At 39.8% G+C, this 27,711-nt stretch overlaps 1 protein-coding gene across 1 annotated transcript in view; it reads left to right on the top strand.

Moving 5' to 3' along the window:
• DNAH10 (dynein axonemal heavy chain 10) overlaps nt 1-27,711 on the top strand; it is a 53,027-nt gene that overhangs the window by 1,980 nt on the left and 23,336 nt on the right. Inside the window, exons 5-46 of the mRNA XM_064727166.1 lie at nt 133-290; nt 985-1,215; nt 2,241-2,431; nt 3,520-3,718; nt 4,458-4,652; nt 4,801-4,971; nt 5,604-5,780; nt 6,133-6,306; nt 6,930-7,099; nt 7,805-7,956; nt 8,338-8,502; nt 8,940-9,147; nt 10,450-10,606; nt 11,768-12,244; nt 12,374-12,532; nt 12,870-12,995; nt 13,492-13,594; nt 13,827-14,005; nt 14,587-14,798; nt 15,096-15,252; nt 15,684-15,917; nt 16,019-16,141; nt 16,905-17,138; nt 17,640-17,863; nt 18,381-18,650; nt 18,734-18,917; nt 19,813-19,947; nt 20,323-20,475; nt 21,049-21,237; nt 21,339-21,485; nt 22,015-22,206; nt 22,372-22,490; nt 22,642-22,800; nt 23,093-23,228; nt 23,339-23,461; nt 23,633-23,767; nt 24,069-24,282; nt 24,528-24,647; nt 25,539-25,684; nt 26,098-26,250; nt 26,540-26,800; nt 27,442-27,614. Coding sequence (XP_064583236.1) covers nt 133-290; nt 985-1,215; nt 2,241-2,431; nt 3,520-3,718; nt 4,458-4,652; nt 4,801-4,971; nt 5,604-5,780; nt 6,133-6,306; nt 6,930-7,099; nt 7,805-7,956; nt 8,338-8,502; nt 8,940-9,147; nt 10,450-10,606; nt 11,768-12,244; nt 12,374-12,532; nt 12,870-12,995; nt 13,492-13,594; nt 13,827-14,005; nt 14,587-14,798; nt 15,096-15,252; nt 15,684-15,917; nt 16,019-16,141; nt 16,905-17,138; nt 17,640-17,863; nt 18,381-18,650; nt 18,734-18,917; nt 19,813-19,947; nt 20,323-20,475; nt 21,049-21,237; nt 21,339-21,485; nt 22,015-22,206; nt 22,372-22,490; nt 22,642-22,800; nt 23,093-23,228; nt 23,339-23,461; nt 23,633-23,767; nt 24,069-24,282; nt 24,528-24,647; nt 25,539-25,684; nt 26,098-26,250; nt 26,540-26,800; nt 27,442-27,614 — 7,585 coding nt within the window. The remainder of the gene's footprint in view (nt 1-132; nt 291-984; nt 1,216-2,240; nt 2,432-3,519; nt 3,719-4,457; nt 4,653-4,800; nt 4,972-5,603; nt 5,781-6,132; nt 6,307-6,929; nt 7,100-7,804; nt 7,957-8,337; nt 8,503-8,939; nt 9,148-10,449; nt 10,607-11,767; nt 12,245-12,373; nt 12,533-12,869; nt 12,996-13,491; nt 13,595-13,826; nt 14,006-14,586; nt 14,799-15,095; nt 15,253-15,683; nt 15,918-16,018; nt 16,142-16,904; nt 17,139-17,639; nt 17,864-18,380; nt 18,651-18,733; nt 18,918-19,812; nt 19,948-20,322; nt 20,476-21,048; nt 21,238-21,338; nt 21,486-22,014; nt 22,207-22,371; nt 22,491-22,641; nt 22,801-23,092; nt 23,229-23,338; nt 23,462-23,632; nt 23,768-24,068; nt 24,283-24,527; nt 24,648-25,538; nt 25,685-26,097; nt 26,251-26,539; nt 26,801-27,441; nt 27,615-27,711) is intronic.

Genomic DNA, 27,711 nt, shown 5'->3' with positions numbered 1-27,711 from the left:
ATGAAATCAGTGACAAGTCCTTGAAAGAGTTTGGAGTCAGAGTAGGAGAGGGGGTAGACACATCCACTGGTGCCGTGTTACCAGTGCTGCCAGAACAAGCCAGTTCATTCTGGGTGTGTTTTATTCCACTAGAACATCTGAAACTGGAGATGCCCAATGTAAATCTGGATAGAGAAGTGGCTGTTCTTGCCACAGTTTCAGGAGTGGTTCAGTCTCTGAAAAGTTGTGCAGTGACCTGGAAGAAATTAATATCTGGAGTTCTGAAGGAACAACTGGAAAAGGTTCCAGAGGTAATGTTGCCTGTAACACCAAGGTGCTTTTATTCCTGGAGACTTTGCTTCATTTCCCCACAAGAACTGTGTTAGTTTTTAATTCCTCTTCACGTTTGATTGTTGGATGACCATTTACTAATTCTTGAAAAGGAGAACAACAGTAGTGAGGAACTGTGTGGCTCTGGGAAGTAGAATATAAATAAATATGAAGTAATTCACTGCAGATCCTACCCACACAGGACAGCTGTGGAAAACTAAGAGACTTTTGTTATTGGCTCTCTTCTAAAGAACAAAGAAACACTAAAAGCTTTTAAGCTGCACTGAGTAATTTTTTTTAATAGACAGCTATATTTCTTCTTTTTTTGCAAAAAAGTGATCTCAAACAAAAGCAAAAGTATTTATTTTCAGGTTTTCAGTCTGCAGATGTGTGTATAACTAATACCACTAAACATGCTGAGGGATTTTATGAAGTTGCCTGTGCAGAAGCCATGACCTCAGGGATGCACTCCCCATGAGCAGTTCCCTTCAGTGTGTGTATAATTTTATTTCAGGATCTTCATCTCTCTGGCTTTTTGCATGGTTGAGTCATATCAAGTTTATCTCAGCATAAAGTTTATTGAAAAGAAGGGAACAAATATAATCCTGATTATAAATATTCACTCTTGCATATTGGTAATTCACCTTTTTGTATCTGATTCCACATTACTTGTAGGGTAATAGCCCACTTGCAGAGATTAACCTCTGGCGTGAAAATGATGCTGCTTTAAGGGCTCTTACTGAACAGATGAAGCTTCCAGAGGTGAAAAAAGTCATGGAAGTACTGCAGAAAGCTGAACCTGAGTTTACTGGAGATTTACAGATAGTCTTAAATGACCTCAAAACACATCACATGGAAGCTCAAGACAATGCTAAGTTTCTGTCAACTCTTGAACGCCATTTGAAGGTACCTGCCCTTGAGAAAACTTGGTCAAGTTTAAACTCTTTATCTGAGTTTGGTTTCTCTGTTGATCTAATCACCTCTTGTTTATTTTTTCACTCTTTAGCAGCAATAAAGATATACTCTAGATTAACAAATTATATTTAATTTTAAAAAAGGGGCGCTTATTTTATATGAGTTTCAATGGTTCTAATGTCTGAAAGCTCAGAGCTGTGAGCACTTGGTTTCTAGTCCAGTCTTGGGAGTTTTGGTGGCATAGCTGAACTGGGGAAAACTAAGATTTCTCTACTCCATTTTTTTTAGATAGTTTCTACCACAAATTACAGCTGATGCTTCAAAGTTTAAATTGTATTGAAAATCATCCAAACAAAGAGTTGAAGCAAAATTTAAAATCAGGACCTAAAATTTGGAGCAAAAGGTGCAGAGTTGCACATCTTTACCCATGTGTGTTATTTAGGCAGCAGGATGTCTCCTTGTGCAGGTTATTTATTTAATAATCTTACAGATAACCTGAGGCATCGACAGAACAAACATTAGTTTACTTGTTGGAGATTTTTTCAGGGATGGCTTGGAAGGCAGCTGTGAGGAGCAGGTTCTCACAGCCTGTTTCTGTGAACAGCAGAGGTTCTCAGGTTATTTTTAATTACAAGTAAAAGTGACAAACATGAAGGCCTTGAGAACCTTGCACATCAGAGTTCTCAGGCAGCTTTCTCATAACAAGTGGATGTTCTATCTTTGGCTGTTTTGGGAAAGCAAAAATAATTTTGAGAACCCAAATCTTGGTATTGGAAACATAAGGAGGAGTTGGTGTGTTATCTCTGACCTATTGTGAGCTCAGATTTTGCAATATGCATGAAGTGAATTAACACTGTTATAAAAGGTGATTGATTGATCAATAAAGTGGAGTCGATGCTGACCAACGCAAGGTGGGTCGTCTCCCCTCCAACTTCAATATATGGTGAACTTCAATATTTACTAAATATGAATTTGTGTGTTTTCATGGCATCTTCCCCACAATATGCACTTGCCAGAATTTATCGAGTGGCACTGGGGTGGATGTTATCTCCCACGTCATCCCGTCCCTGCTGAACGCCCTGAGGCTGGTGTGGATCATGTCCCGCCACTACAACAAGGACGCCACCATGGTGCCCCTCCTGCAGCGCATCTCCTGGGAGATTGCCCAAAGAGTCTGCAGGGTTGTGGACCTGCAAACGCTCTTTAAGTAAGTGCTGGGTTCCTCTTTAACTGGGCTGTAGTTATGTACTGGTTTAGGGCAAATTTGTTAAAGAATCTGCAAAGGAGGGCCCCTCCAGAAAGCGAAACCCACACGGCCCCTCCCCCCAACCGGTTCGGGAAAAAATTCCTCGGAGAGAGGTGGAAAGAACCTGTTTATTTGACTGGCCCCGCACCCCCCAGCACACAAAATGAACAATACCCGATGACACCGCTCTGAGAAAGATGGCAAAATCAGAAAGTCTCTTTCGGGGGGGGGGTGGTTGCTCTGTTCTCAGTCCCTCCGGCGCTGGGGCAGCCGCTGCAGCCGAACCCTTGGTGTTCCCGGGTCCCAGTGCGGAGCAGGTTCGAGATGGTCACAGGAACAGGAGAGGAGAAACAGTCCAGGAAGCAATGTGGACTGTTTAGCTAGAACTAGCTAATAAGCAGAGGCAGAAAGCAGAGCAGAAGCAAGAGCAGAAAAAGAGAGCAAGCAAAAGCAGCAAGCAAAAGCAGCAAGCCCCAAAGCTGGAAGTAAAAAAAAACAGCTCTGTGTACTGCTTGTCTCCGTGTCCTGATAAGAGAAACCCAAACAAAACTTCCACTCTTCAGTGCCGGTCTTAAAGGCACAGAACAGATGAATGGGGATATACAAGCATCATAACGTCACCCCAGGACAAGTTATTAAAATATTTTATTATTATATTTGCTTGCTTCCACCAAAGAGGTGTCTGTATTTTTCAATCATCTGAAGTTGTATTAAAAGTCAATTTATTTCGTAATTTTCATAAATTACTAAATCAGCCCTGAAGATACTGGTTCTTGTCCTCTTTTGGATTGAAAGAACATGAACCAATAAAACAAATAGAAAGATAGAGGTAAAAAAATGGCATAAATGTAACCAAAATCACTCCTTAAATAATATCGCCTTTCAAAATCACATTAAAAATAAGTTATAAGTTTTGCCTAGATCTTGTAGAGTTAGAAGTGGTAAACCAGGGTATATTATTCCAGTGGAGATATAATTTTTTAATCTATAGTATAGATAGTATAGTATTTCTATCTATAATATCTTAACTGTGTTGATTTGATTAATAGACAAGACACAGCTACTGCAAAAAAGAAAATAACAGAAGCAAAACACACTCTTGAACAATGGAAAAAATGTTATTTTACTACTTGTATCCAAGTTGAAGAGTCAGGAAGTAAGCGATACTGGAAATTTGACGTGAAAAGTTTATTTGAAAAAACGGATTATATGGTTTCAATCTGTCAAGATCTGTATGATATTTTTCAGGTAGGAATATAGACAATAAATAGAGATTGTGTAATCACTGTCTTCTACGGTAGAGGAGATTCTTTTGTGTTGTAGGTGTAGACTTGTTAACAATTTTTAGTTTTGTGTTTGAGACCTGAGTGGTGCCTTTGATTCCAACAAAACTGCACTTAATGCTGGAGGTGGAATAACTTTTCTCCAGGTACTGGCTGGGGAAAGGTGCCACTTGTACATGGTCTGAACATAAGAGACCTGCAGCAACTGTTTCACACATTTAGGATTTTCTTGGGTTTAAGATAATAACAAGATAGCTAAATCTTGGGTTTAAGATAATAATTAAGATAGCCTTAATAAGATAGCTAAAATACCATTTAAGTACACTATAATATAAAATTTGGCCATCTGTCAATCTGCATATTAATTGCAGAATAACATATGAGTGGAGAGGTGCTGTGTTTAGGCTAATTTAAGTCAGGGTAATTAGCAATATGGACAATCAATAAACTGTGTGTAAAGTGGAGTGAAAAGGACTAATAACTGAGTATTATCTGTTATAGCAACTAAAATGCTGGGCTTGTAGATTGTTGCTGTGGGTTTTTCAGTGTCTCCTATTGAAATATTTGAAGTTTGCATCATAGCACAAACTGGTCATTCTCTGAGTGGCTGATATTTTTTAAAGGAAAAATTTAACAATAATATGTTCAGTGGCAGAAAAAATATTAAAAAGAAATCTTTATGGTATGTTCTTGTGAATGAATAGGTCGCTGAAGAACTTCAGAATATATTTATTCCTGAACTGAAAACTGTGTCAGAAAATCCAAAGGGTGTTGATGAACTACAGAGAGAAGTAAATATAGTAATTAGTCCTATGGAAGACCTGAGATTTGACCCTTTTATGGTGGAAAATGCACGTGACTGGGCATTCGTTGTGGAAGAATTTAGAGCAGATGTTGTGGTAGGTACCATATGCTGTGATTGCCAAAAAATAGTAAAAATAAGCTTGACTGCTCTTATTAAAAAGTATTTTCATTTTGCCACCCTTTCTTGGTTTTGCAGATGAATTTCTCAGTGACAGGGTTTCTTTGCTGTCTTCCTTTGTTTAGGATATTGAAGAAAAGATGACAAGATTTATTGATAAATCTTTTACAACCCTTCGATCAGCAGAAACTGCTTTTGGCCTGCTGTCAAAGTACAAACGCCTCCAGATTCCTAAAACTATTAATAAGCAGTTCATGAAAAAGTTCAGTGTTGTTTTGGAGCAATATTGTAAAGAGGTATTCAATTTAGGCATTTCTTATCCAGTACATGAAGTTCTTTACCTGATGAAAACCATAAATCTGTATATGTCTAAATACCTGTGCGGTGTCATTTGCTATGTAAAAGACTGAACACTTTCATAAATAAACATGATAATTGCTCACCTTTTTTGGGACCAAGTTGGAGAAATAGTCTGGTTAATTTGCTGAAATGTGCACATCTGTCTGTGTGAGACCCTGTGGGAGCAGGAAGGTGCTCTGAGTGCAACAAGGCTTGTGGCTGTTCCTGCACCTTGGAAACAGCAGCTCAAGCTTCCTGGGAAAATGGACTTTTTTATACCCTACAGCTTTATTGTCACAACCAAGTTCGTGACATGATCAGAAGATGTCATAGATCAACTTTGGAAGGCTAGCCTGTGTGTTGGGAAGCTTTTGTTATCAGCTATTTTTTTGATATTTCAAAGGACATTAAACTTAAAACAATCTCACAGAACAGGCTGCCATAATGGAAGTTCCACAAGATAGAGAAATAAAGACAAAATAATTATCCTGCTGCTGGAATTAGCTTCAGAACTTGTGCTGTGTATCAGACAGTGATCATGGACAAGCAGTGGGAAAATGATTTCTTGCAATATTTTATTCTCTTCTAGGTTGAAATTGTTGAGCAAATCTTTGTTCAGAACCTCAAGGATCCACCCCTGTACAAGAACCACCCTCCAGTGGCCGGAGCAATCTCCTGGTCCCGGTCCCTTTCCCACCGGCTCAGCCACACCATTTCTCTGTTCCAGGAAGAAAAGGAGCTTCTTGCCTCTAAACGTGGACAGGAAGTATGTTGGGTCTTTTGGTACTTGATGAAGGAAGAAACATTTTTGTTATACACTTGTAAAGATGAGAGAGTGCTCTAATGTGAGGGGAAGTCCCAAATGTTTGCACACAGCAAGCTGTGTTAGATGTGAAAACTGGATTGAAACCTTCCCACTGTTTCCCAGGGAGGCAGTGATGGAATCCATTATGTAATTCAAGAGCCCAAATTCTCCCGTGTCTGCACTAATTACAGGCTGTTACTTGTTCTCTTATCTGATAAAAACCAACAACCATATTGAGAGACCATATTAGGACAGGTTACTTAAACATCTCTCATGATTTTTAAAATGAGTTATACAGAGTTGTCCTTTCTAGGTGCAACTAAAATATCTCCAAGTGACCAAGAAAATGGAGGAGTATGAAGCTAAAAAATACCATCAGTGGAGAGACAGGGCAGAGCACGTGCTTCCACTGCTGCTGAAAGATACTCTGCTGACTCTTGTCGCTGACGAGGCTGCAGCAAATGTTCATGCAGAGACTTCTGAGCAGGTGAAATGTAGGAAGATTGTGTACCAGGCTTCTCTGAGGGGAAAACTGAAACTTACCTGATGGTCAGCGAGAATTTTCTGAGAGTAATGTTTTAAACAGATTTAGGAAAAGTTCTGAGCTGAGAATTGTTTGTGGCCCTTTATAAGACAGTTTCTGAATCAGCTGGCAAATGATTGAATGTTGTTTCTCTGTGTGTTCTTCTGTGCTGTGGTTCCTGTTAATTTTTTAGGTTTTGGTAGAACATTTTTGGGACATTGCCTCGGTACTTGGGACTGAAGTTAGGTAGAGGCAGGTTTCCAGCAGAGATCTTGCAGAGTCCTGTTCCTACTAAACTTTTGTCTGGCTGAATTTCCACTGGGATTTCTGTTGTAACTGGTTGCAGCAGTGTGTAAACAGAGGTGCTTTGGTTTGTTTCTTGTGATTGACAACTGAAAAGGTAGTTCTGTGTGATTTCTGAACCAAGAATGCTGAGGCTGCTATCAAATTTTAAAGGCATTTCCACAAGCCCTGAATGTCAGTCATTCTGATTTTTACCTTCTGCCTTATCAAATGTCTCCAAAAGCTCACCTTTACCTTGTAATGTTTCTTGCTCCTCTTTTTTCTGCTGCTTTCTTGTGTTGCAGAGCTCTGCAACAGAAGAGCCTGTCAGCATCAGGAAAAGTGTCAGCTGTGCTCTGAATTTTTCTCCTGAAATCCTGGAGATTATCACTGAAGCAAAGTACATGGAACAGCTCGGGCTTCCCATCCCAGAGATGGCGAGATACGTGGCATTACAGGAAGACAAATACCTCAGGTGAGGCTGTAACAGAATATCTGCTCACATACAGGCTTATGGCTGCATTTCCAGTGATTTCACTCCAGGAACAGGCCCTGAGTCATCACATTTTGGAAACATGAGACCCCTTAGTGATTCTTCTTTTTAAGGGTACAATTTCTAATGGCCATGTTGCACTGATAAGCTTTTCTTTGGCACTCTTTGCATCCTTTGTGCTGTAGGACTATTATACAAATTAACAGCTTGTCCAAACCTGAGAGGAAAAAAATTTGCAATGAATTGTTTCTGACATTTAGATTTCAGCTATTTAAACACACTATTGCATTCTTCTTGTACAGCCTTGGAAAAGTCAGTTGTGTCCAAATTATCACAGACATTTAGCACACAGGTGTGCCAATAAATTCCTAAATGGATTTTAAAGTTCACCTGTTCAGTTCACCAATGTGCTGCAAACTGGGGCTGTCTCCATAACTTTTGAGATGGGGCAGGAGAGGTTTGTCCAGCTACTATTGGAACCACATGAAACTTTTCTTTGTTTTCAGTGGGAAATAAATTACTTTTATAATCAATATGTATTGAGTGGTTAGTTCTGCAAATTTTGCTTTTTATGGAAGTCTGAATAGAACAATGTAAGTTCTCTGCTCTTTGGTGCAGTTTGTAGCTCTTTTTCAAGAAAATAATAATTTTTGTCTTTTGAGTTTTTGTGTTTCTTACATTCCTTAGGTACACAAATAAATTGAAAGTCATGCTGAGTCGCTATCACAAATTAATGGAGATGGTGAGTGAAGCAGAAATCAAACTTCTTGATCGCCAGGTCAAAGAACTCTGGAGAACATTGAAAGCAGGACAGAAAAGACTCACATGGAAGTCTGTAGGTAATGGAGATACTACTTTAAAATGGCCTTAGATGTTTATTTTTAGTTTAAAACATCTCCTCAGTTCTACTTTTTATGGTGGCAGAACATATGATCCATCCTCTTGCCACAGGGGCAGAATAGCACATTAGACAAACTCTGACCCAGGAGATATTTCTTGTGTTTTTATTATATTTAAAACACTGGAGATGGTTAGAAACCCTTAGCTAAAAGCTGTAAGGGAGTGAGATGAAGGATTAGCTGAGAAAACATCTAATATGTGATTTTGCAGAACCTTGGGTCATTCTTAGAGAGAAAACATGTCTGGTTGTGGCAATTTTGATGCATTGATGAAATACTTGTTAAAAGAGAAAAAAACAAATGGTTTTGATTTATTTCAAGGTATTGGTGAATTTATTGTCCAATGTACACAAACCATTGGGAGATTGGAGTTACTTGTCCGCCAGATTCATCAAATCTCTGAAGACATAAACAGCAAACTTCAGTTCATAGAGTCAACAAATCTCTTTAAGTTTCCACATTCAAAAAGTGGTGACAAATGTCCTGGTAAGTCTTTATATTTTCATTTCCAAGCTCTGTGGTGTTTTATTTTTCTCTATCTGCTACTTTGTGGTTTTAGTTGCTAAGATCAACCCTTTTAATTTTTATCCAAACTGATTACCAAGGGTGTAACAGAGGATGGAACGTTTCCTCAGATGGAAATGGCAGCGAGCTGGTTGTCTGCCAGATCTCTCTGTCACTTGAGTGGATGATGGATCAAATTTCTTTCAACACTTCAGAGCTGTAAAAAGGTTGCTATTAAATAATTGAATCAGATTAAAATTCATATTTCAGAGGGCTGAAATATTAATAAATTAAAATATTTTTTATCATGATATAAGATCAATTTTGTGTTCACAAATAAAACTCAGGTATACACTTCCAGTGTATAAAACTGTTAGATCTTTTGCAGTTAATAATGCTCGTTTTTGTATCTGTTACAGGAGCAAAAGAATTTTTTGACTATGTTAAGTGTGAGCGAGGAAAAGATGTGGAACAACTGGTTAGAACATATTCTGCAATTCCACCATTGCTAAAAGAAGTGGAAAGACGAGTTGCCTATACAAACAGTGGCAAATCTCCAAAATTGGCTTCCTATTATGCATATTGGGAAAATAGGATTTATCAGGCGTTGATACAGTTAGTTGTGAAGTAAGTGAATTGTTTGCTTTAATGAGTTTCCAGTCGTCTTCAGGTTCTCCTGGATCTGTTGATGAGTGTGTGCACTGACATTCTGTTTAAACCCATCAGTGACTTGCAGTTTGTGTAAGATTTGTATTTCTAGTGATTTTTTTCCTGTGGAGAATGGAGAACTGATAACAAGGTACAGAGGAAACCCAGATTCTGAAAAAATGAGTCTTGGCATGTTGTTGGCAGAAGAGAGAAATAAGACACATTTGCTGCAATGTGTGTATTTGCACTTCCCTGGTTTATCTCTAAAATCAAGGTTTTGTTCTCCTGAAGAAGATGATTTTGAGAACTTGGTGTCTGGGTGCCCTGTACTGCACGGGGCATGGATCCAAGCACAAATGTTTTACCTGTTCTGCAGTGGCTGAGGCCAGTGCTGGAGCAAGGCATTGTGAAGGCTTCCCTTACAAGCAGGGTGTTATTGCCATTCAGCATTGCAGCTCTATTGTAGCATCCATCTATTGAAGTCGGAGGGAGAGATCCACCCTTATTGATCAGCATCACTCCACTTTATTGATCAACCCGACACCTTTTATAACAGTGTTAATCAAGTTCATGCATATTGCAAAATCTGAGCTCCTGATAGGTTGTAGAGAAAACTTCAGCTCCACCTTTTGTTTACAATACCAAAAGTTAGTTTACTGAAACCAAGATCAGTGTTCTCACCCTGATATGGAGAGTTCTCAAAACTTTCATCTCTGTTCTCAGACTGACTGTCTGCTCCCAGCAGCAGCCAAGGACAGAACGGTTTGAGAATCTTGTTGTTTATGAAAGGTGGCTGAGAACCTGATTATTTACAGAATCAAGCCTGGGAAAGGCTGCTTTATTCCTTTAGCTGAATTGTTTCATGGCCTCTTTCTTTAAGCCATGCCTGAACCAGGCTGTCCACATCCATCCAAGCTTCCCAACCACCTCTTCCCACCACCCATGCTCTGCAATCTGATCCGTGCTCAGATGACTTTGCCATGGTTGCTTGTCTGGGCTCTTGCTGTGAAGTTGAGCACAGTCTCAAGATCCTTTTGCACCAAAATATCTCCATTCATTCCCTCCAGCAGCTTCTTTTAGCAAGTAAAGCTTTTGCATTAAATCAGTTTAGTGGGACAGTTTTCCTCTCAGATACATCAGTGTTTCCAGCTGGGATCAGTGATAACTCAGTTTACAGATCTAAGCATACACTTGAAAATTGCAGCCTTTCTAGGGGCATTTTCCTGGGGGCAGCTCCTGATTATTTCTATCTTTGATGCTTTTTTTTTTTTCCTTTCTCAGGAATTTACAGGCTTTTAATGCAACTGTTCTTGGAAATGTGCCAGTGTTGCAAGTAGAAGCTGTTTTATCTGCTCCTGAGATAACCCTGCGTCCTAATGACAGTGAGATTGAAAAAATGACTATGCAATCTATCCAAGACTGTGTTGAGGTCACTAAGGTGATTTTTGATAAAGATTTCTTTTTGTTTCCAGAATTTGCTTGTGATTATAATGAACTAATCTTATTTTATGCTTGGGTAAGCATAAATGTCAAAGGGGAGATTGATATTGCTTTATCTTGAAATCAAAATACCCAGTACATTGTTCTAATTTTACAGACTGTCCTAATTTTACAAACTGATGATCAAGGGAAAAAAAATCCATGCGATTTTTACTCAGGTACAATTGCTGATGACTTTTTAGCAGTTTTGGCAGTGTAAGGACATGATTTGGTTCTATAAATCAGCATACATCAGAAGGAAATACTTCTCAGATTGCACTGCAGATGTTGCTTTCTGCTGTGTGAATAAGCTGGTGGAATAAGGAACGGGAGTGGCCTCCTCTACTTTACATTCCATTAGAAGCAGCAGAAAAAACAGTTCAGAAAATGTTGGAGAAAGGCATCTAGGACAGCAAATACCTAGATTAGGTATCTAACTTAATTGGCAGTGATGTAGCAGTGTTTTCCTCCATAAATAGTTTCACACTGAACTGCTTTCCTGAAAAGAAGCCAAATAATGTGACAATGTTCCTGCCCTGTGCTGATGACAAATGATTCCAGATGTCACCTTAAATGAATGAATTTAGTTTAAGTGTGCTTTTTGTGCTCAGATTTGCTGTTGTTCCCTACTGCTGCATTCAGACTGTTTGAGCCAATACCTTTTCCTCTCTGTCATGCTATAATCAGAAGAGATTTTAGAAACAGATTGAGTAATGCATGGAAAAGTTTTGTTAGGATGAAATGAACTCTTCTCAAGTTGATGGGAAAGTGCGATCTCTTTTTTTTGCTGTCAGAAAAACAATTGCTTTGATAAATCATTGATACCACTTCCTACATTGTGTACTAAATATTGGTGAGCTCCTTCCCTGCCAGGGAAGGAAGCAGTGGAGCAGGCTGCCCATTGGAGCAGGCTGCCCGGGGAAGGGCTGGGCTCACCATTCCTGGAGGATGTGGCACATGGGGGCATGTGTGATTTAGTGGGTGGCTTGGCAGTCCTGGACTGCTTGGACTCAATGATCTTAGAGGGCTTCCAACCCAGCTGATTCTATGAATGATTTAACTAAAATGACTCCACCAGGGAACTTTTCTGTTTTCTGACCCTGTCCTTGAAACTCTCCAGCACTTTGTACGATGGATGCACGGAACGTGTATTGAGTGCCCTCCTCAGCACGTCAGGGCAAATGAAGTTGTCACCTTCAGCTTCTACAGTGATGTCTCCCAGAGCCCTCTGGTAACTGAGCAGGCTGTTCTCATCACTCAGAATGTCCAAAATCTCCTGCAATCTCTCAGGAAGTGTTTGAACCCGTGGAATAAGTATGACCAGCTGTGGAAATCAGACAAAGGCGCAGTCCTGGACCGTTTGGCTGCAGAAAAGCCTCCCTGTGTTGTCTTTGATGAGCACCTGCAGTTCTATATGACAGTAACTCAGGAAGTGACTCAAGGGCCCTTGGTTAAAGATGAACAATTTATCAGACTTCAGCTGGCTCCTTTAGCCTCTGCAGTGAAGGAGAATGCTAGAAACTGGATGTTGTCACTTGGGAAGCTGCTTAATGAGTTAGCAAAGGAGGAACTCCACAGCCTTCAAGATGAGATTCATGTAGGTGTTTTCAGTTTTTTTTTTTTTTTGTTATCTTTATCACATAGACTAAGAAATGAATCTCGTTACTGTAATTCTGACAATTGCTTTGTCAGTGTTGATTCTGGAAAGTATCTTTACTTTTTACAGAAATTATCAGAGAATCTGAATAAACCCCCTGAAACCCTGGATGATCTCAGAGTTGTGCTGGGCGCGTTTGCAGTGGTCAGAGACATTGCTGTTGAGGTGGAACTGAGATACTTGGACATTGGAGAGAGATACAGAACTCTTGAATTGTACAATCTTCCAGTAAGTGTGTGTCCCATCAAACCTTTCAGCTCTGAGCTAAGGGCACAGATGCCTCACATGTGAATGAAGAAATATTTTCCTTTTAAGACGTGTTACAGAATTACAGAATGATTGAGGTTTGAAGGGATGTCTGGAGACTCTGTAGTCCATTCTCCCTTCTCAAATCACTCTGCCCACTTTAAAATGGACATATGGAATCTGTTTAAATCCAATTAAGATCGCTTCAGTATTGGCTTTGTGTTTTGCAAATTTGTAATGTGAACACATATTCCTCACTTTCTTGTGAAAGTGTGTGTCTATTTAGGCCTTGTGAGGGATGCTACTTGTTTTGTTTTAGGTACCTGAAGAAGAGATACTGCAGTCTGACAGTGTTAGGGAAGCGTGGGAGAGTCTCCTTGTGGAGGCAACAGAAATCACTCGCAACCTAGATTGTAAAGGAGGCATAAAAGAAGCATTCACAAAGGTAATACTTGTAGTTAGTATATGTTGGAGATTTTTTCAGGGATGGCCTAGAAGGCAGCTGTGAGGAGCAGATTCTCACAGCCTGTTTCTGTGAACAGCAGAGGTTCTCAGGTTATTTTTAATTACAAGTAAAGGTGACAAACATGAAGGCCTTGAGAACCTGGCATACCAGGGTTCTCAGGCAGCTTTCTCATAACAAGTGGATGTTCTATCTTTGGCTGTTTTGGGAAAGCAAGAATAATTTTGAGAACCCAAATCTTGGTATTGGAAACATAAGGAGGGGTTGGTGTGTTATCTCTGACCTATTGTGAGCTCAGATTTTGCAATATGCATGAACTTGATTAACACTGTTATAAAAAGTGTCTGATTGATGAATAAATCGGAGTCGATGGCTGACCAATGCAAGGTGGGTCGTCTCCCTCCAACTTCAATAAGTATAGAAAACAATTAGAAATGGAAACTGTTTAATAGAACTGTTTAAATTATGTTCTTTTTAGGCGACAGAGCAACAAATTGCAGACTACAGCAAAGAGACAGAAGACTTTTTGCAGAAACTCTTGAGTGAGGGGCCTGGTGTTGTTGGAGATGATCTTGATAAAGGTAGATGGACTAATGTGTGTGAAGTGATGTTTTGAAAATATTAGTCTTCAGAAAATTCAAACTTTATGTAAAACAAGAAAATTATGCTTTCCTTATTGATATACAAACTCATCAGTTGGGAATGTGAACATTTTTAGTACTGGAACATTCACAGACTATATTCAAATTCTGTCTTATTTCCCATGACGATCCCTGTGATGATTTATCTGTAAAATTCCCTCTCCTTTCCCAGGACTGGAACTCATGGCTCTGTTTGAAAAAGAATTAGCGAAATTGGAAGAAAGGCAGCGGCAGCTGGGCAGTGCTGAGAAACTTCTGGGCATGGCAGGAACAGCGTACCCAGACTTATTAAAAGCACAGCAAGATGCAAAAGCTATGAAGCAGGTCTATGACATTTATGCAGAACAAAAAGTGAGTGTCACACTGAGTCTGCAGGCACACATCCGTGTTTGGGCACAGACACACAGCAAAGGTGGGGACTAAAGAAGAGGCTGCATTGCCCCCTGGTTACTGTCAGCTCGGAAGCCTTTGCATGAAATAATCTATGCCCTGTGAAATGATTTTAATATCATTAATGCAGCACTGTCAGTGTCTCCTTGGTGGACCAAACACATCCTCTCATCAGGTGGGAGCAGACTTTTCCCAGCCTCTAATAACTGTTGGATGGCATTTTACTGCACATGGTTCCTGATCAGTTCAGTGAAACTGCTTTTGGATATAGGATGTGTACAGGTGACAGTGGGTATCTCAGGCTTTAACTATTTTTTAAGAAGTTTTATTTTTCCAAAATTTAAATGCCCTGTAAAGTATGGTGCTGTTCTCCATATTCCCTTTTTACTATTTTTATGCAAGTGATTGTGTTTGGCTATGAATCTGTCCTGGACATGAGCTTGTCTCTCCCTAAGTTTGTAAAATGTTAATATAATTACGTTTTGGGGGTCAAAACTAAAAGGAATATGTTTTTTTCCCCTTCTTAATGTCCTTGTTTGCAGGCAGCTAAAGAGAAGTGGTCTAAGACACTCTGGATAAACCTCAATGTCAAGGTTCTTCAGGATGGAACCGAAGGATTTCTGAAAGCTGTTCGGAAGCTGCCCAGACACGTGCGTGGTATGCCAATATGTAAGCAACTGGATAAAAGCTTGAAGTCTTTTCTAAACTCCATTCCTTTGTTGCTTGATTTGAAAAATGAAGCTTTAAGAGAAAGGTTTGTTTTGATTTATTTACATCATCATATATAGAAGTATTTGATGTGTTTTGTTAGAACTTTTAGTTACCATTACTGGGGTCATAGCATGTCCTGGAGCTTGGAAATTTATTTCTGCCTAATGAACTTGTGTAATAACATGAAAGGTGCTGCAATGACTGGGATAATTTATTTATTCAGACTAGTAGTTCTTATTTAAACAGCAGAATCCTAAACATAAGTTCATTATTATATGTTACAGTTGTTTTTGTTTTTTGCTGTATTATGGTGTTAAACTGATGTGTCAATTTAAAACAGGCATTGGGAAGACCTTATGGAGAAAACAGGAACAAGATTTGAAATGAAAACAGAAACATTCACTTTGGAAAATATGTTTGCCATGGAACTTCACAAATACGCCGTGGTTATCAGTGATATAGTTGGAACTGCTATTAAAGAACTTAGCATTGAGAAGGTAATGTCCTGAATTCTAGAATCAATGTAAAGCTAAGAAGACAAGGATGACAACAATCAGTTTTATTTAAGATTTTTAGATTAGCATAACTGCAAGTTTGGCCATCTTCAGGGAGCTGCCATGAGCTACACGAGCTGGGATTTACAGCTCTGTTAATGAGCTCCTACTGGCACAGGATCCTTGCAGAATTGGGTTTGGCAGCAGCATATTGGATTTCTATGATTATACTAAGCAAGTTTGTCCTATGAAAATGGATCTGAAGAAGGATCAACTCTCTTGCTACCATTCTTTGAAATAGATTGCTTCTTTGTAAACCAGAGTTAGAAAATCTGCAAAAAATTTAGCTGAATTAGCTGTTTCATTTTTTTGCTAAGATTATAGGCCTCCAGTTTTGAAGACTGAAATATGCATTTTTTTATGTTCACATGCAGGGACTGAAGGAAATAATAGAAACGTGGGAAAATATGAAATTCCCTGTAGAAGTGTACACCAAAGGCACAGAGACACGAGGCTATATTCTGGGATCTGTAGAGGAAATTTTAGAGACTCTTGATGACAACAATGTCAATCTTCAGAGTGTTTTGGGCAGTCGCTTTGTGGGTCCTTTTCTTGCAACCGCTCAAAAATGGGAAAAAACTCTGTCATTGATTAGTGAAGTAAGCGAGGTAGGAGGAAAGTGCTGGACTAAATTATTAATGTTTATTATTTATAATCCAGATTTTCCATTGTATTTCTGTTTCCTCTGATGGTAGCATTTGATTTGTAGATCTGGATATCAGTTCAGAGAAAATGGATGTACCTGGAGAGCATTTTTGTTGCTCCAGATATCAGAGCACAGCTTCCGGAGGAAGTCAAAATATTTGACCGTGTAGACCAAATGTTTAAACAGGCAAGTAACTGACTTGTGATCAGCATATTTAGTGCATTTTGCTTCCAGTTCCATAGTTACTTATAGTCTTTTGTGACATGTGTAATACTGAGAATGACGTGCTATAATTAATTGAATATGAGATTAGGGAACCCAGGAATTTTCTGGTTTACTTCACATCTGTCATAACCAGCAGACTTCTCCTGATTTAGCTGAGATGGGCAGATGTGAGGTCCTTGGCTGACAGCATGGAGTAGGCAGAATCTCCTTTTCTTTCACTGTTTACAACTTTTTACTTTTACCTTGGTAAGAAGAAGCTTAGATGTGTTCCTATGGATTGAGGACCTATGTAGATGCTAAAAAGGCTTTCCTGCTTCATGCCACTGTTCCCATCCTGAACACATATTCCTGGTATGAAAATGGCTTACTTACTTTCCTATGTGCAGAATTGAGAGACCACTGTGATTTTGAAATATGATGTTTGATCAGTCCTTGAAATACCATTGTGTACAGAAGCAGAGTCAGGTATGTGCTTAAGCTGGCCTGACTGGGGATACAGGCTTGTTGGGCTTACACTTGCTTTTATAGTTCTGTCTCCATAAACACACTCCCTTCATGTTTTCATACAGCACTGCAGCACCACAAAACCACTTCAAAACCTTTGATTCACTTCTACAAGGACCTGTACTGCTTGTGCTGTTTGCCTGCTTTGTCATTAATGGAATATATTTATATAACCTATTGCTGTTCAACATTTTCTAAACTCCCCTTTCTCCCTGTATAGATAATGGAAGAAACTGTAAAAGACCCGATAATAAAAAATTGCTGTGAAGTCCCAAATCGCCTATCAGACCTGCACCGTATAAACGATGTGCTGGAGAAATGCCAGAAAAGCTTGAATGAATATTTGGATTCCAAGAGAAATGCTTTCCCCAGATTTTTCTTTATATCCGATGACGAGTTGCTCAGTATCCTTGGCAGCAGCAGTGCACTCTGTGTCCAGGAGCACATGATAAAGGTACAATGTCTGGCTTTCCACAGTGCCTTGTGCTTTTAAGTGCTTTGAAAAGTTTAGCAGACTGTACTGTACATACTCATAAGTATGCATGAATATTTTTTGCATACAAAGAGAATTCTGGCAGCATCTTGAAGAAGTTCTGAATTACCAGATCAGATCTGATGCACAGTCTCTGCTGCCTCTCACACTGCTTGGTAGCAATTGTGGTAGAGGAACATTCAAGATACACCAGAATGATCTATCATTAAAGAGCTTTACTCACAGATTGGAGCTCCTTCTAGCTCTTATTTTCTAGGGGGGAAAAAAATCTCTGTCATTTGGGCCTGATTGTTTGCTTGAGATTCTGCAGTCCTGCTGCTGGGCTATACATCAGCATTTCTGTTTGATTACCTGGGAGTCAGATCCATTTCTCTGGAGGAGAGCTGGGGCTGCATACATTTACATTTGGAGGCTTTGTTTCTAAAACGCCTGTGAATTTCTTTGTTGGTGCATTTCATTCAGATGTTTGATAATGTGGCCTCGCTGAGGTTCAAGGACGGTGACAATGATGAGAAGATTGCCACAGCCATGATCTCAGCAGAGGGGGAGGTGATGGAGTTCAGGCAGGATGTCCATGCTGTGGGCAGAGTGGAGAACTGGATGACAGTAGTGCTGGAGGAAATGAGACGGAGCAACCGGCGCCTCACCAAGGAAGCCATTTTTCGATATTGTGAAGACAGAAGCAGGTGAAACAATCAGTGTCAAGGATAACATAAATAGGATAACATAAATAGCTGATAACATAAATAGCTGATGTGTTAATGATATGGAAAAGTTATGGCATAATTTTACAATTCCTGCACATTTTAGTCTGTGTATCTCTATGTGGAAGGATATGAATACATTCACATGCACTATTTTAACCAACCATGAAGAATGCATAATCTCTCATATCTATTTTCCTAAATCTTGAGTTTTATTTCTGGTGTTGTGTGTTCAGTAAGTTTTTCTCACAATGAATACCACTTGGAAATTTTATATCTGGAACAAACAGCTTTTCTATCAGAATATTTCCTAGGCTTTTGAAATCCCCCAGCATACCTTGATAGAATTCTGTGTATCTCAGAAAAGTTTGGCTTGTGTTGTAGCTGCTGCAGGAACAGGAGAAACCTCTTTTTTGTTGTTGTGGTTTTTTTTCTTTTGTCATCAGTTACTTAAAATAAACAGTAACTCAGCCTCCCTCACTGTACGTGTTTTCCATAGAGTTGATTGGATGTTGCTCTTCCAAGGCATGATGGTGCTTGCTGCTAATCAAGTGTGGTGGACTTGGGAGGTAGAAGATGTCTTTCGGAAAGTGAAAATGGGAGAAAAGCAGGCAATGAAAGTTTATGCTAAAAAGATGCACAAGCAAATCGATGACCTGGTTACCCGCATTATGACGCCCTTGAGCAAAAACGACAGGAAAAAATACAACACTGTTCTCATCATCGACGTGCACGCCAGAGACATCATCGACGTATTCGTCAGAGACAGGTAAGCACCACCTCCAGCTCTGAGCTAGCCCCAAACCTGGGGTTGTGCTGCCGTGCTCTTGGCTGACTGAGCTCTGTGTGCAGCATCCTGCAGGCCCAGGAGTTCGAGTGGGAGAGCCAGCTGCGCTTTTACTGGGTGCGCGAGCCGGACGAGCTGATGGTGCGGCAGTGCACCGGCGTCTTCTCCTACGGCTACGAGTACATGGGGCTCAACGGGCGGCTCGTCATCACCCCGCTCACCGACCGCATCTACCTCACCCTCACACAGGTGCACCCTCAGGGACATTGTGCTAGCAGGCCCCTGTTATACTTAGGCATGTGGGATCTCAGGATCTGAGTCCTGAGATGCCGGGCCACCGAGAGCACCCTTGGGGGGCCCGGGAGTCCTGGAATGTTCCAGAAGTGTCTGGTGGCTGGACTTTGATCCTACACAGGAGACAACACCTGTATGAAGATAAGAGGACTTCACCGGGGTGAATGGTGAAGGGATTAGTTAATTAGAGAGTGAAACACAGGGTTTAGGATTTATGTACAGGGGGGTTTAGAGGAGTAAGATGGAGGAATTGGGGCGTGTCCTGTCCTCCTTCTTCTTCCTCTTCTCCTCCATCTTCTTTGGCCATGGTGGCACTTTTGGATTGGTTATTACTGAGAGTGCACCCAGCAATGAGAATAAATGGTATTGGGGAAAAATGATAAATATTGTACACGTAACCATGGGTATAAAGATACGTGGCGGTCCGGAGGACGACACAGTGTGCTCATGGCTGGCTGCTGAGCAGATCTCTGTTCGGCTGAAAGAAAATCTTTTAGATAAACAATTAATAAACATAAAAACCGAAAGAAGAACTGAAGCCTCTTCTCGTCCTTCGATACGCGGGCTGCCCCAAGGCCACCCCGGGCCTTTCCAGGCCCCTCAAACAGCCGAGATAACCGGACATAGGCACATCCTGTTTTATTGCCTCTTGCTGCTGGCTCCCACTGCGAACGCCAAGATGTTTGAAATCAGTTGTGATATCCTTCTCACCTCATTGCTGCAAAGACAATGTAGAAGGCGTTCACAAAGATTAAAGTTTTTTGTACCCAAGGCTTCATTTGTGGTTTTGTTACCAATCTAACATAAATGTAATTCAAGCTGTGCTTTGCTTTTTGGTTTGTCTTCAAAGGCTCTATCAATGTTTTTGGGAGGAGCACCAGCAGGGCCCGCAGGTACAGGGAAGACAGAAACAACCAAGGATCTGGCCAAAGCACTGGGCTTGCTGTGCGTGGTGACAAACTGTGGAGAAGGCATGGACTACAAAGTAAGAGTTAAAGATCTGTGTTCTCTGAAAAAATGCCAATTTCTGCTCTCTTATCAGTGCCCAGGATCAGGACATACTCTGAACTTCTACAGAAGTATCTCCATTAGAGATACCATGCTGTTTGATAATTAAATTTAGTAAAAAGTGTCAATTTTGAATAAATTCCTGAAGGAATTTCCGGCCCTTTCAAGCAGGGGAGCAATTACTGTATGTTTTGTGTTTAAGTGTATGATAGGCAATCTGCACTTGGCAAGTAATTATTGCAAGACCAGAGGTTTATCCACCATTAAGTGTTTTACTGTGTTCCAAAGTTTTTTTGATGCTGAATGTTTTATATAGTCACTGCTGAGAAGTTTTTCTTGTTGCTCCTTTTAGGCAATGGGTAAAATTTTCTCAGGCCTTGCCCAGTCTGGTGCATGGGGATGCTTTGATGAATTCAATCGCATCGATGCTTCCGTGCTTTCAGTCATTTCTTCCCAGATTCAGACAATCCGAAACGCTTTAATGAATGGGTGGACAAGATTTCAGGTAAACAATAAAAAAGAGAAGTAATTGTGGAAGGCTAATCTTGGTTTTCAGGGCAAGATACAGGGTTAGACCCCATCATTAGATCAAAGGGCTGCTGCTTCTGTATTTCGTTTGTGCTGAACATTTCAGACTCCAGAGAATGTACTTTTGGTTTGAAAGATGTTAAATCCTTGCTGATTGCCTAATCCTTTGCTAGGTTGTTCCTTTGTGAAGTGAGATAAAAGTGATCTTAATAGGATAATAGCAAGTAAATGGGGTGATAGTCTAGTAGTAATGAGGAACAGCAGTAATTTAACTTGATGTGGATTGTGAGGCTTTATTTACTGAGGCTTTATTTACTGATGCTTTTTGGAATTAAAAAACCTAAGACAGAAAATTTGAGGCTTGTGAAATATCTTAAAGAAGGTGCATTAATCCCATTGTTTGTATCACAATGACTTTCTAAAGCAAAATATTTTAGCACTTTGTCCTAAGTGGGTGCCCCAGTATTATTGGTTTTCTCTTTGAGCAAATAGCATTATTTTTTTTTTAGTCCCTAATTCACATTGTTCTAATGTTTTGTTATGCCTTTAGTTTGAAGGACAGGAGATTTCCCTTGATAGCCGTATTGGCATTTTCATTACAATGAACCCTGGTTATGCTGGCCGGACTGAGCTCCCTGAGTCTGTAAAAGCTCTGTTCAGGCCTGTGGTTGTGATTGTACCAGATCTTCAGCAGATCTGTGAAATAATGCTGTTTTCTGAAGGCTTCCTTACTGCAAAGGTAAGATGATTCTATTGCTACCCATACCCACGTACCCACCCATGTTTGCATGGCCAGTAGCAATGTCCACATTTGTGATCAATAATTTAAATCTCAAACAGGTCCTTGCCAAAAAGATGACAGTGCTGTACAAGCTGGCAAGGGAACAGCTTTCTAAACAACATCACTATGATTTTGGACTGCGGGCCCTTAAGTCAGTGTTGGTAATGGCTGGGGAATTGAAAAGAGGATCAGCAGAACTCGATGAGGTAGATTTGCTGCTTAGTTACCCTGGGCATCTAATCTGTTTTTCATTAGAAAGGTAATGTGTTTCCCCATCTGATGTAGTTTGTCTGGTTTGGAAATAAGAACATTGATGTTATTTGTCTTATTATTTCCCTTTGTTCTTATTGAGTTTCGTTGTGCTTTCTGCCATTTCTGCTTTCTCCAGTCAAACTAGGCAAATCTATGGAAAATGAGATATTTTCCTGCTTATTAAGTCCAGGATGCAAATAGCCTGGATGACTAGCAAAAACTGACCAGTGAGTGCTCCAGGTTGGGGAAGCTGTGGTGTTTGATTAACATGGTAGAAAAAGACAGTGTATTATTCTTAGTTATTGATACACTTAATCCACATAAAATAACCTCTGTGGTTTCCACTAGGAACTGATGACAAAAAAATTCTAAAAGCTGCACTGAAATAATTGAGCAATAGTTTTTAAAGATTTAAGGTTTTGAAGTACCTCATTTTAGCTAATAAATATTTGGTAAAGATTGATTTTGCTATGTTTTGTCTAGGATGTGGTGCTAATGAGAGCTCTGCGAGATATGAATCTTCCTAAATTTGTGTTTGAAGATGTACCTCTGTTCCTTGGCCTGATCTCTGACCTCTTTCCTGGCCTGGATTGCCCTCGAGTCCGCTACCCTGACCTTAATGATGCTGTAGAACAAGTGCTGGAAGAACGGGGTTATATTGTTCTACCAGACCAGGTATAAAAAATGTTAATTGCTTGAGGTTTTGTTGTAAATGTGAGGCTGCAGGTGCATTGTTGCACCCTGGAGTGGCTCCAGAAAAATTTATCTGATATGGACCTGCTGCTAGCCTTAACCACAGAGATATGACAGTAATCTACTGGATCCATGTTTATTTTTCAGGTGGATAAAGTAATTCAGATGTATGAGACAATGTTAACTCGTCACACTACAATGGTGGTTGGACCTACTGGAGGTGGCAAGACAGTTGTTATTAAAACCTTGTGCCAGGCCCAAAACAAGTGAGTGTAGAATGTAAACCAGGCTGTAAAATGGCACAGTCTGTATTACTCAACCCTGTCCAGCCATGAGAGGATCAACAGGGTATTTGCTTGGGTTAGCATGAGATGATAGTGTGACATTGTACTGTTGCTTTTCTTGCTGTGTCTTTAGGCTGGGATTATTGACAAAGCTTTACACACTGAACCCCAAAGCTATGAGTGTGATTGAGCTGTATGGGATCCTTGACCCTGTCTCACGAGACTGGACAGATGGAGTCCTGTCTAACATTTTTCGGGATATCAACAGACCCACTGAGAAGAAAGAGCGAAGGTAGGCAGCTAGAAATCATAATGATGGTTTTGAGTTCCTGGGGTTTACATAAATTAAAAAAAAAAATCGATATGGCACTATTCAAAAAAACAAATGCTAAATAAATAGAAAGTGTCCAGGGCTCTTTCTGTCTCCTGTGAGTTCCTAGTCTCAGTGAAACGATGCAATTACAAAAAATGAATGGTAGTCTTCAAAAACCTGACTGACAAAGGCACCATTGTTGACACTTTTGAATTCAGAAACATGTTAGGAAAATCAGAGATCAGTCAGTGCCCATGGCTCTTGTACACAGGTACATTCTCTTTGATGGAGACGTGGATGCTCTCTGGGTTGAAAACATGAATTCTGTCATGGATGACAACAAGTTACTGACCCTGGCAAACGGGGAGCGGATTAGGCTTCAGGCACACTGTGCTTTGTTGTTTGAGGTAAGAAATGACTGTACCATTTAACACACAGGAAGGGGTAGATACAGATGGTGCTTTGAGGCCTGAAAAGCAGTTAAAGTTTACCATTCTCTTGTGTGATTCTTTTATAGGTTGGGGACTTACAGTATGCATCTCCTGCCACAGTGTCCCGCTGCGGAATGGTCTTTGTCGATCCTAAAAATCTGAGATATGAGCCCTACTGGCAGAAGTGGGTCAAAAAAAGAGAAAATGAGGTGGGAATTTCTGCATTTGTTCAGAATACTTGTATTGAACAGTATAGACAGTCTTTGGTAGAATTGCTTCCTTCAAGAACAATCATATCTGGTCAGCCAGGTATTGATGGGAAGCTCTGCTGTCAATGTTTTTCTTTCCAGCTGAATTATTGTCTTTTTTGTGTTCCTTAGGAAGAGAAAGTGGAATTGGATAATCTCTTTCAGAAGTACGTGCCTTACCTTATTGATATGATTATAGAGGGAATTGTGAATGGCAAACAGGAACGAAAGCTGAAGACCATTATTCCTCAAACAGATTTAAATATGGTAAGAAACAGAGAATAAAGATTGAACACATTTAACTAAAAAGAAAACGGAATGATGGAAAAAGTGCAACCTTCCCAAAGAAAGAACAGGAGGAGAGTGCTGAAATGCCAGTTTCCTAGTGATGAGCACACAGAGACACCAAACCAGTCAGCACCTAACAATGCTCTTCTACTCAACTCAATACATACAGCAGTAGATCCATTTGTAAGAACAAAAGACCAGCAATCAGCTGAAAACATATTAAGAGTTTTCATGCATCTAAAGGCCAATTTTCTTAACAGCTTTGTCCTTTTTCCGACAGATCGTGCAGTTGACTGTGATGCTGGATGTCCTACTTGAAAAGCCTGAAAATCCTAATGTTCTGGAGTGTTTTTTCTTGGAAGCTTTGTATTGCTCCTTAGGTGCTTCTCTTCTTGATGCTGGGAGAATTAAATTTGATGAAAACGTTAAACATATTTCCTGCATGAATGTGATTCACACTGAGGGTGTCATGGCTAAGCCAGGGGAGCTGCCAGGTAGGATCTTGTCATAATTTAATCTGAATGCCATTCATTGTAATAAAAAAGTGATGGTTTTCATGAAGGTGCTAGAGTAGAGGAATTTTGGCTGATGACTTAATGAGTTAAATGACTTGTAAATACAACAAAGTGTTGCCCAACTTGGTCCATAATCTTACCCTTCATTTTCATCTCAATCAGAATGTTTTCTTAGGAAATATTTCAGTGTCCTAAAAAACTTGCAGTTGCTTAATGGTTTGCAGGTCAGCTGCCAACTTTGTATGACTTCCATTTTGATGGATCTCAAAAAATGTGGGTACCTTGGATGCAGCTTGTTCCTGAATATATTCATAATCCTGAAATGAAGTTTCTTGACATTCTAGGTGAGTATAAGATGTGCTTTTAACTCATAATGTGCCACCACTGAGTGCCTGGCAACTTAACATGAGACATCCTTTTTCTGTACTGAAGGTCATCTGCTCAGGTTCAGTTTTTGTGATGGCACAAATCAGTTTCTTTAAAGTTCTTTTCAAAGTTGTTTTGCAGACATAAAGAGCATTGTGTAATGAAAAAGTGAGGAAAGGATAAAAGCAGTTTCAGTCAGTGAAGGTTCTTTAGGAGCTAATAATGCCTTTTAAAAGCTGGAATAGCAGAAGATTCACAGTTTGCTATACCAGAAATTCTAGGAAAACATCAGCTTGTAGTTCGGGTATTCAGTAGATAAAAATTGCATTCTTAGGGCTGCTATTGGTTGTTACTTGAAGCATTGCCTAATGATGCTTTTCATAGTTAGAGACAAATTTGGGCACATTAATATACAGTGATACTCCAGCAAGCACAGGTTAACTTCACTGACACAAGAGATAAATTTATAATCTCTGAAGTTGCTCCAAATGCAGGCAATTCACGTAGGGAAAAATTCATCTCTGTAGAGTTCTGGGAAAATGCTTATGATCCAAATAAATCCTGATTATATCCTTGAAATAGGGATTAAATGGAGCTTAACCAAACCATGGCCCTCCTATATGAAAGATAACTTCTTTTTTAGTCTATATATATGGAAGAAAAGATCTCAATGACAAAGACTGAAAAGAGATGGTTAAGCAATAAAAATTTTCCTTCAGCATTGTTAGTGAATTGATAATTCATCTTATGTCTTTGTGCAACTGGATGTTAATACCTTGAGAGTGTGTTCCAGCACTGTTCTATAAATCTAAATCCCCCAGCTGCAGTGCATTTTCATTTAGGCAGGGGTTGTGTTTGCTCTTTTTCAGTGCCCACAGTGGATACCACCCGCACTGCTTGGTTGCTGGGACAGATGGTCAAAGCCAAACGCCCCGTTGTTCTCGTAGGTGAATCGGGCACATCTAAGACAGCAACCACACAGAACTTCCTAAGCAATCTGGACAGGGACGTTAATGTATGTGTGAGGCATTTTGCCCTGGTTGTAAAGCTGCATTTTCATTCTTTGCCCTTGTGTAAAATCTGCATTGTGAAGCCTGAGTCTGTGGGTTGCAATATTGACTTGGGTAATGTGACTGCACACTCCAGACCCAAAGTGTGTGACTGATTTGAAAATCCTTCGAGATCAAAGATGTTTTGTCCTCTTTTACCTTGTACAGACTCAATTATATAAAGTAAAAATTTCTTGTCAAAGTGCTAATGATGGGCTTACTTGTCTTTGTCACATGTAATTCAAGTGAGTAGTGGACCTGAGCAGCATTTCCTCTATGTCTGACAGCTAATATAAAAAATATTTTTGAATGCTCCAGTAAAAATAAAAACCAACAAAACAGGTTAGAGTCCATTCTTATAATCTCCTCCTGTTTGCAGCTGGTGCTGGTAATTAACTTCTCTTCTCGTACAACATCCCTGGACATTCAGAGAAACCTGGAGACAAATGTAGAAAAACGAACTAAAGACACTTTTGGCCCTCCCATGGGAAAACGTCTCCTTGTGTTCATGGATGATATGAATATGCCAAAGGTAAGATGTCAATATTTTTCCAGGTAGTATAGAAACATTTGGGGTGGTACTGACATGGTCCCTGCAATCACAAATCCAGTGTGCATTTAGTTTATCTCAGAGAAGAGGCGCTTTTCCTAGAGGAGACGTTAGGATGAGTGTTCACAATCAGTGCCAGAGCTTTACAAAGTGTCCCTTGGTCCCTGTAATGTTCTCCTGAGTATGGAAACCATTATTCCCACAATAAAGCAGTAATTGGTGAGCTGTTGCACTGTGCTTTGGTGTGTCCTGACTGGTGTGTGTGCTGCAGGTTGATGAGTATGGCACACAACAGCCCATTGCCCTGCTGAAGCTGCTGCTGGAGAAAGGTTTCATGTACGACCGTGGTAAAGAGATGAACCTTAAATTTCTTCGAGACCTGGGTTTTGTTGCTGCCATGGGCAAAGCTGGAGGAGGTCGGAATGAAGTTGACCCTCGATTCATGTCACTCTTCAGTGTTTTTAACATCCCTTTTCCTTCTGAGCAATCACTGAATTTGATCTACTTGTCCATCCTGAAAGGCCACACTGCGGTAATTTCACTGTTTTTAAAGGATTGCTCAACAGGTGTATTATTTTTAAATAGACATTTATTTTTATGTTGTTGCAAGATCGAAAATCTTTGTTACTTCTTTTTTTTTTTTTTGTACCTAGAACCTCACATAAACCTTTCTTTTTCTCTTCTCTTTCTCAATGGATTTTACATTGCTCGGATCAGTTCTTGTGTGATATGTAAACATTCAAGCCAGCATATAATTTATAAACCTGGGGCTTTTCATTTGTTGAAATGAGTAAATGACTTGGTTACAGTTCCTTAAAGCAAATACACAAAGATCTGAAAATTTTTTCCTGAATGAGTGTGAAAATGTAATATAATGCAACAGACTGCATTGCTGGCAAGGTACCTGCAATATTAGATAAGAAAAGAGGAGTTTAATTATTCTGCTATAGAAATCTTGTAAGAATTCCAGTCACTGAGTTTGATGTTATCTTGAGCACTCAGAAGGTTCCAGAGTGAAGATGGAGCCTACTCTAAACATTTAACTGCAGAATATTCATACTAGAGAGAATTGTTGAACCAAACAGGTTTAAAAGCTGGAAAGCACATTATGTTTAATAGCATTGAATTCTGTCTGGGCAGTCTCATGAAAACACCTCTTCTTTCTCATTGCAGAACTTTAATGAGTCCATATCAGCCATTTCTGACAAGATTACTCAGTGTACTTTGGAACTTTATAAAATGATCGTTACTGACCTGCCGCCTACTCCTTCCAAATTCCATTACATTTTTAACCTGCGGGATCTCTCCAGGGTCTATAATGGACTTGTTCTCACAGATGCAGAAAGGTAAGAATAGAAAAATTGTCATTAGTGGTCCCACACCTATTTTTTTTTTTGGTGAGTCTGAATGAAATTGGCATCATTTGGTACAGGAAATCAGTCA

Source organism: Zonotrichia leucophrys, chromosome 15 (genome assembly GCF_028769735.1).
Source record: "Zonotrichia leucophrys gambelii isolate GWCS_2022_RI chromosome 15, RI_Zleu_2.0, whole genome shotgun sequence".
NCBI lineage: Eukaryota > Metazoa > Chordata > Aves > Passeriformes > Passerellidae > Zonotrichia > Zonotrichia leucophrys.
The sequence above is the reverse complement of the archived record's forward strand: the minus strand, read 5'-3'. Positions and strand labels throughout refer to the sequence as shown.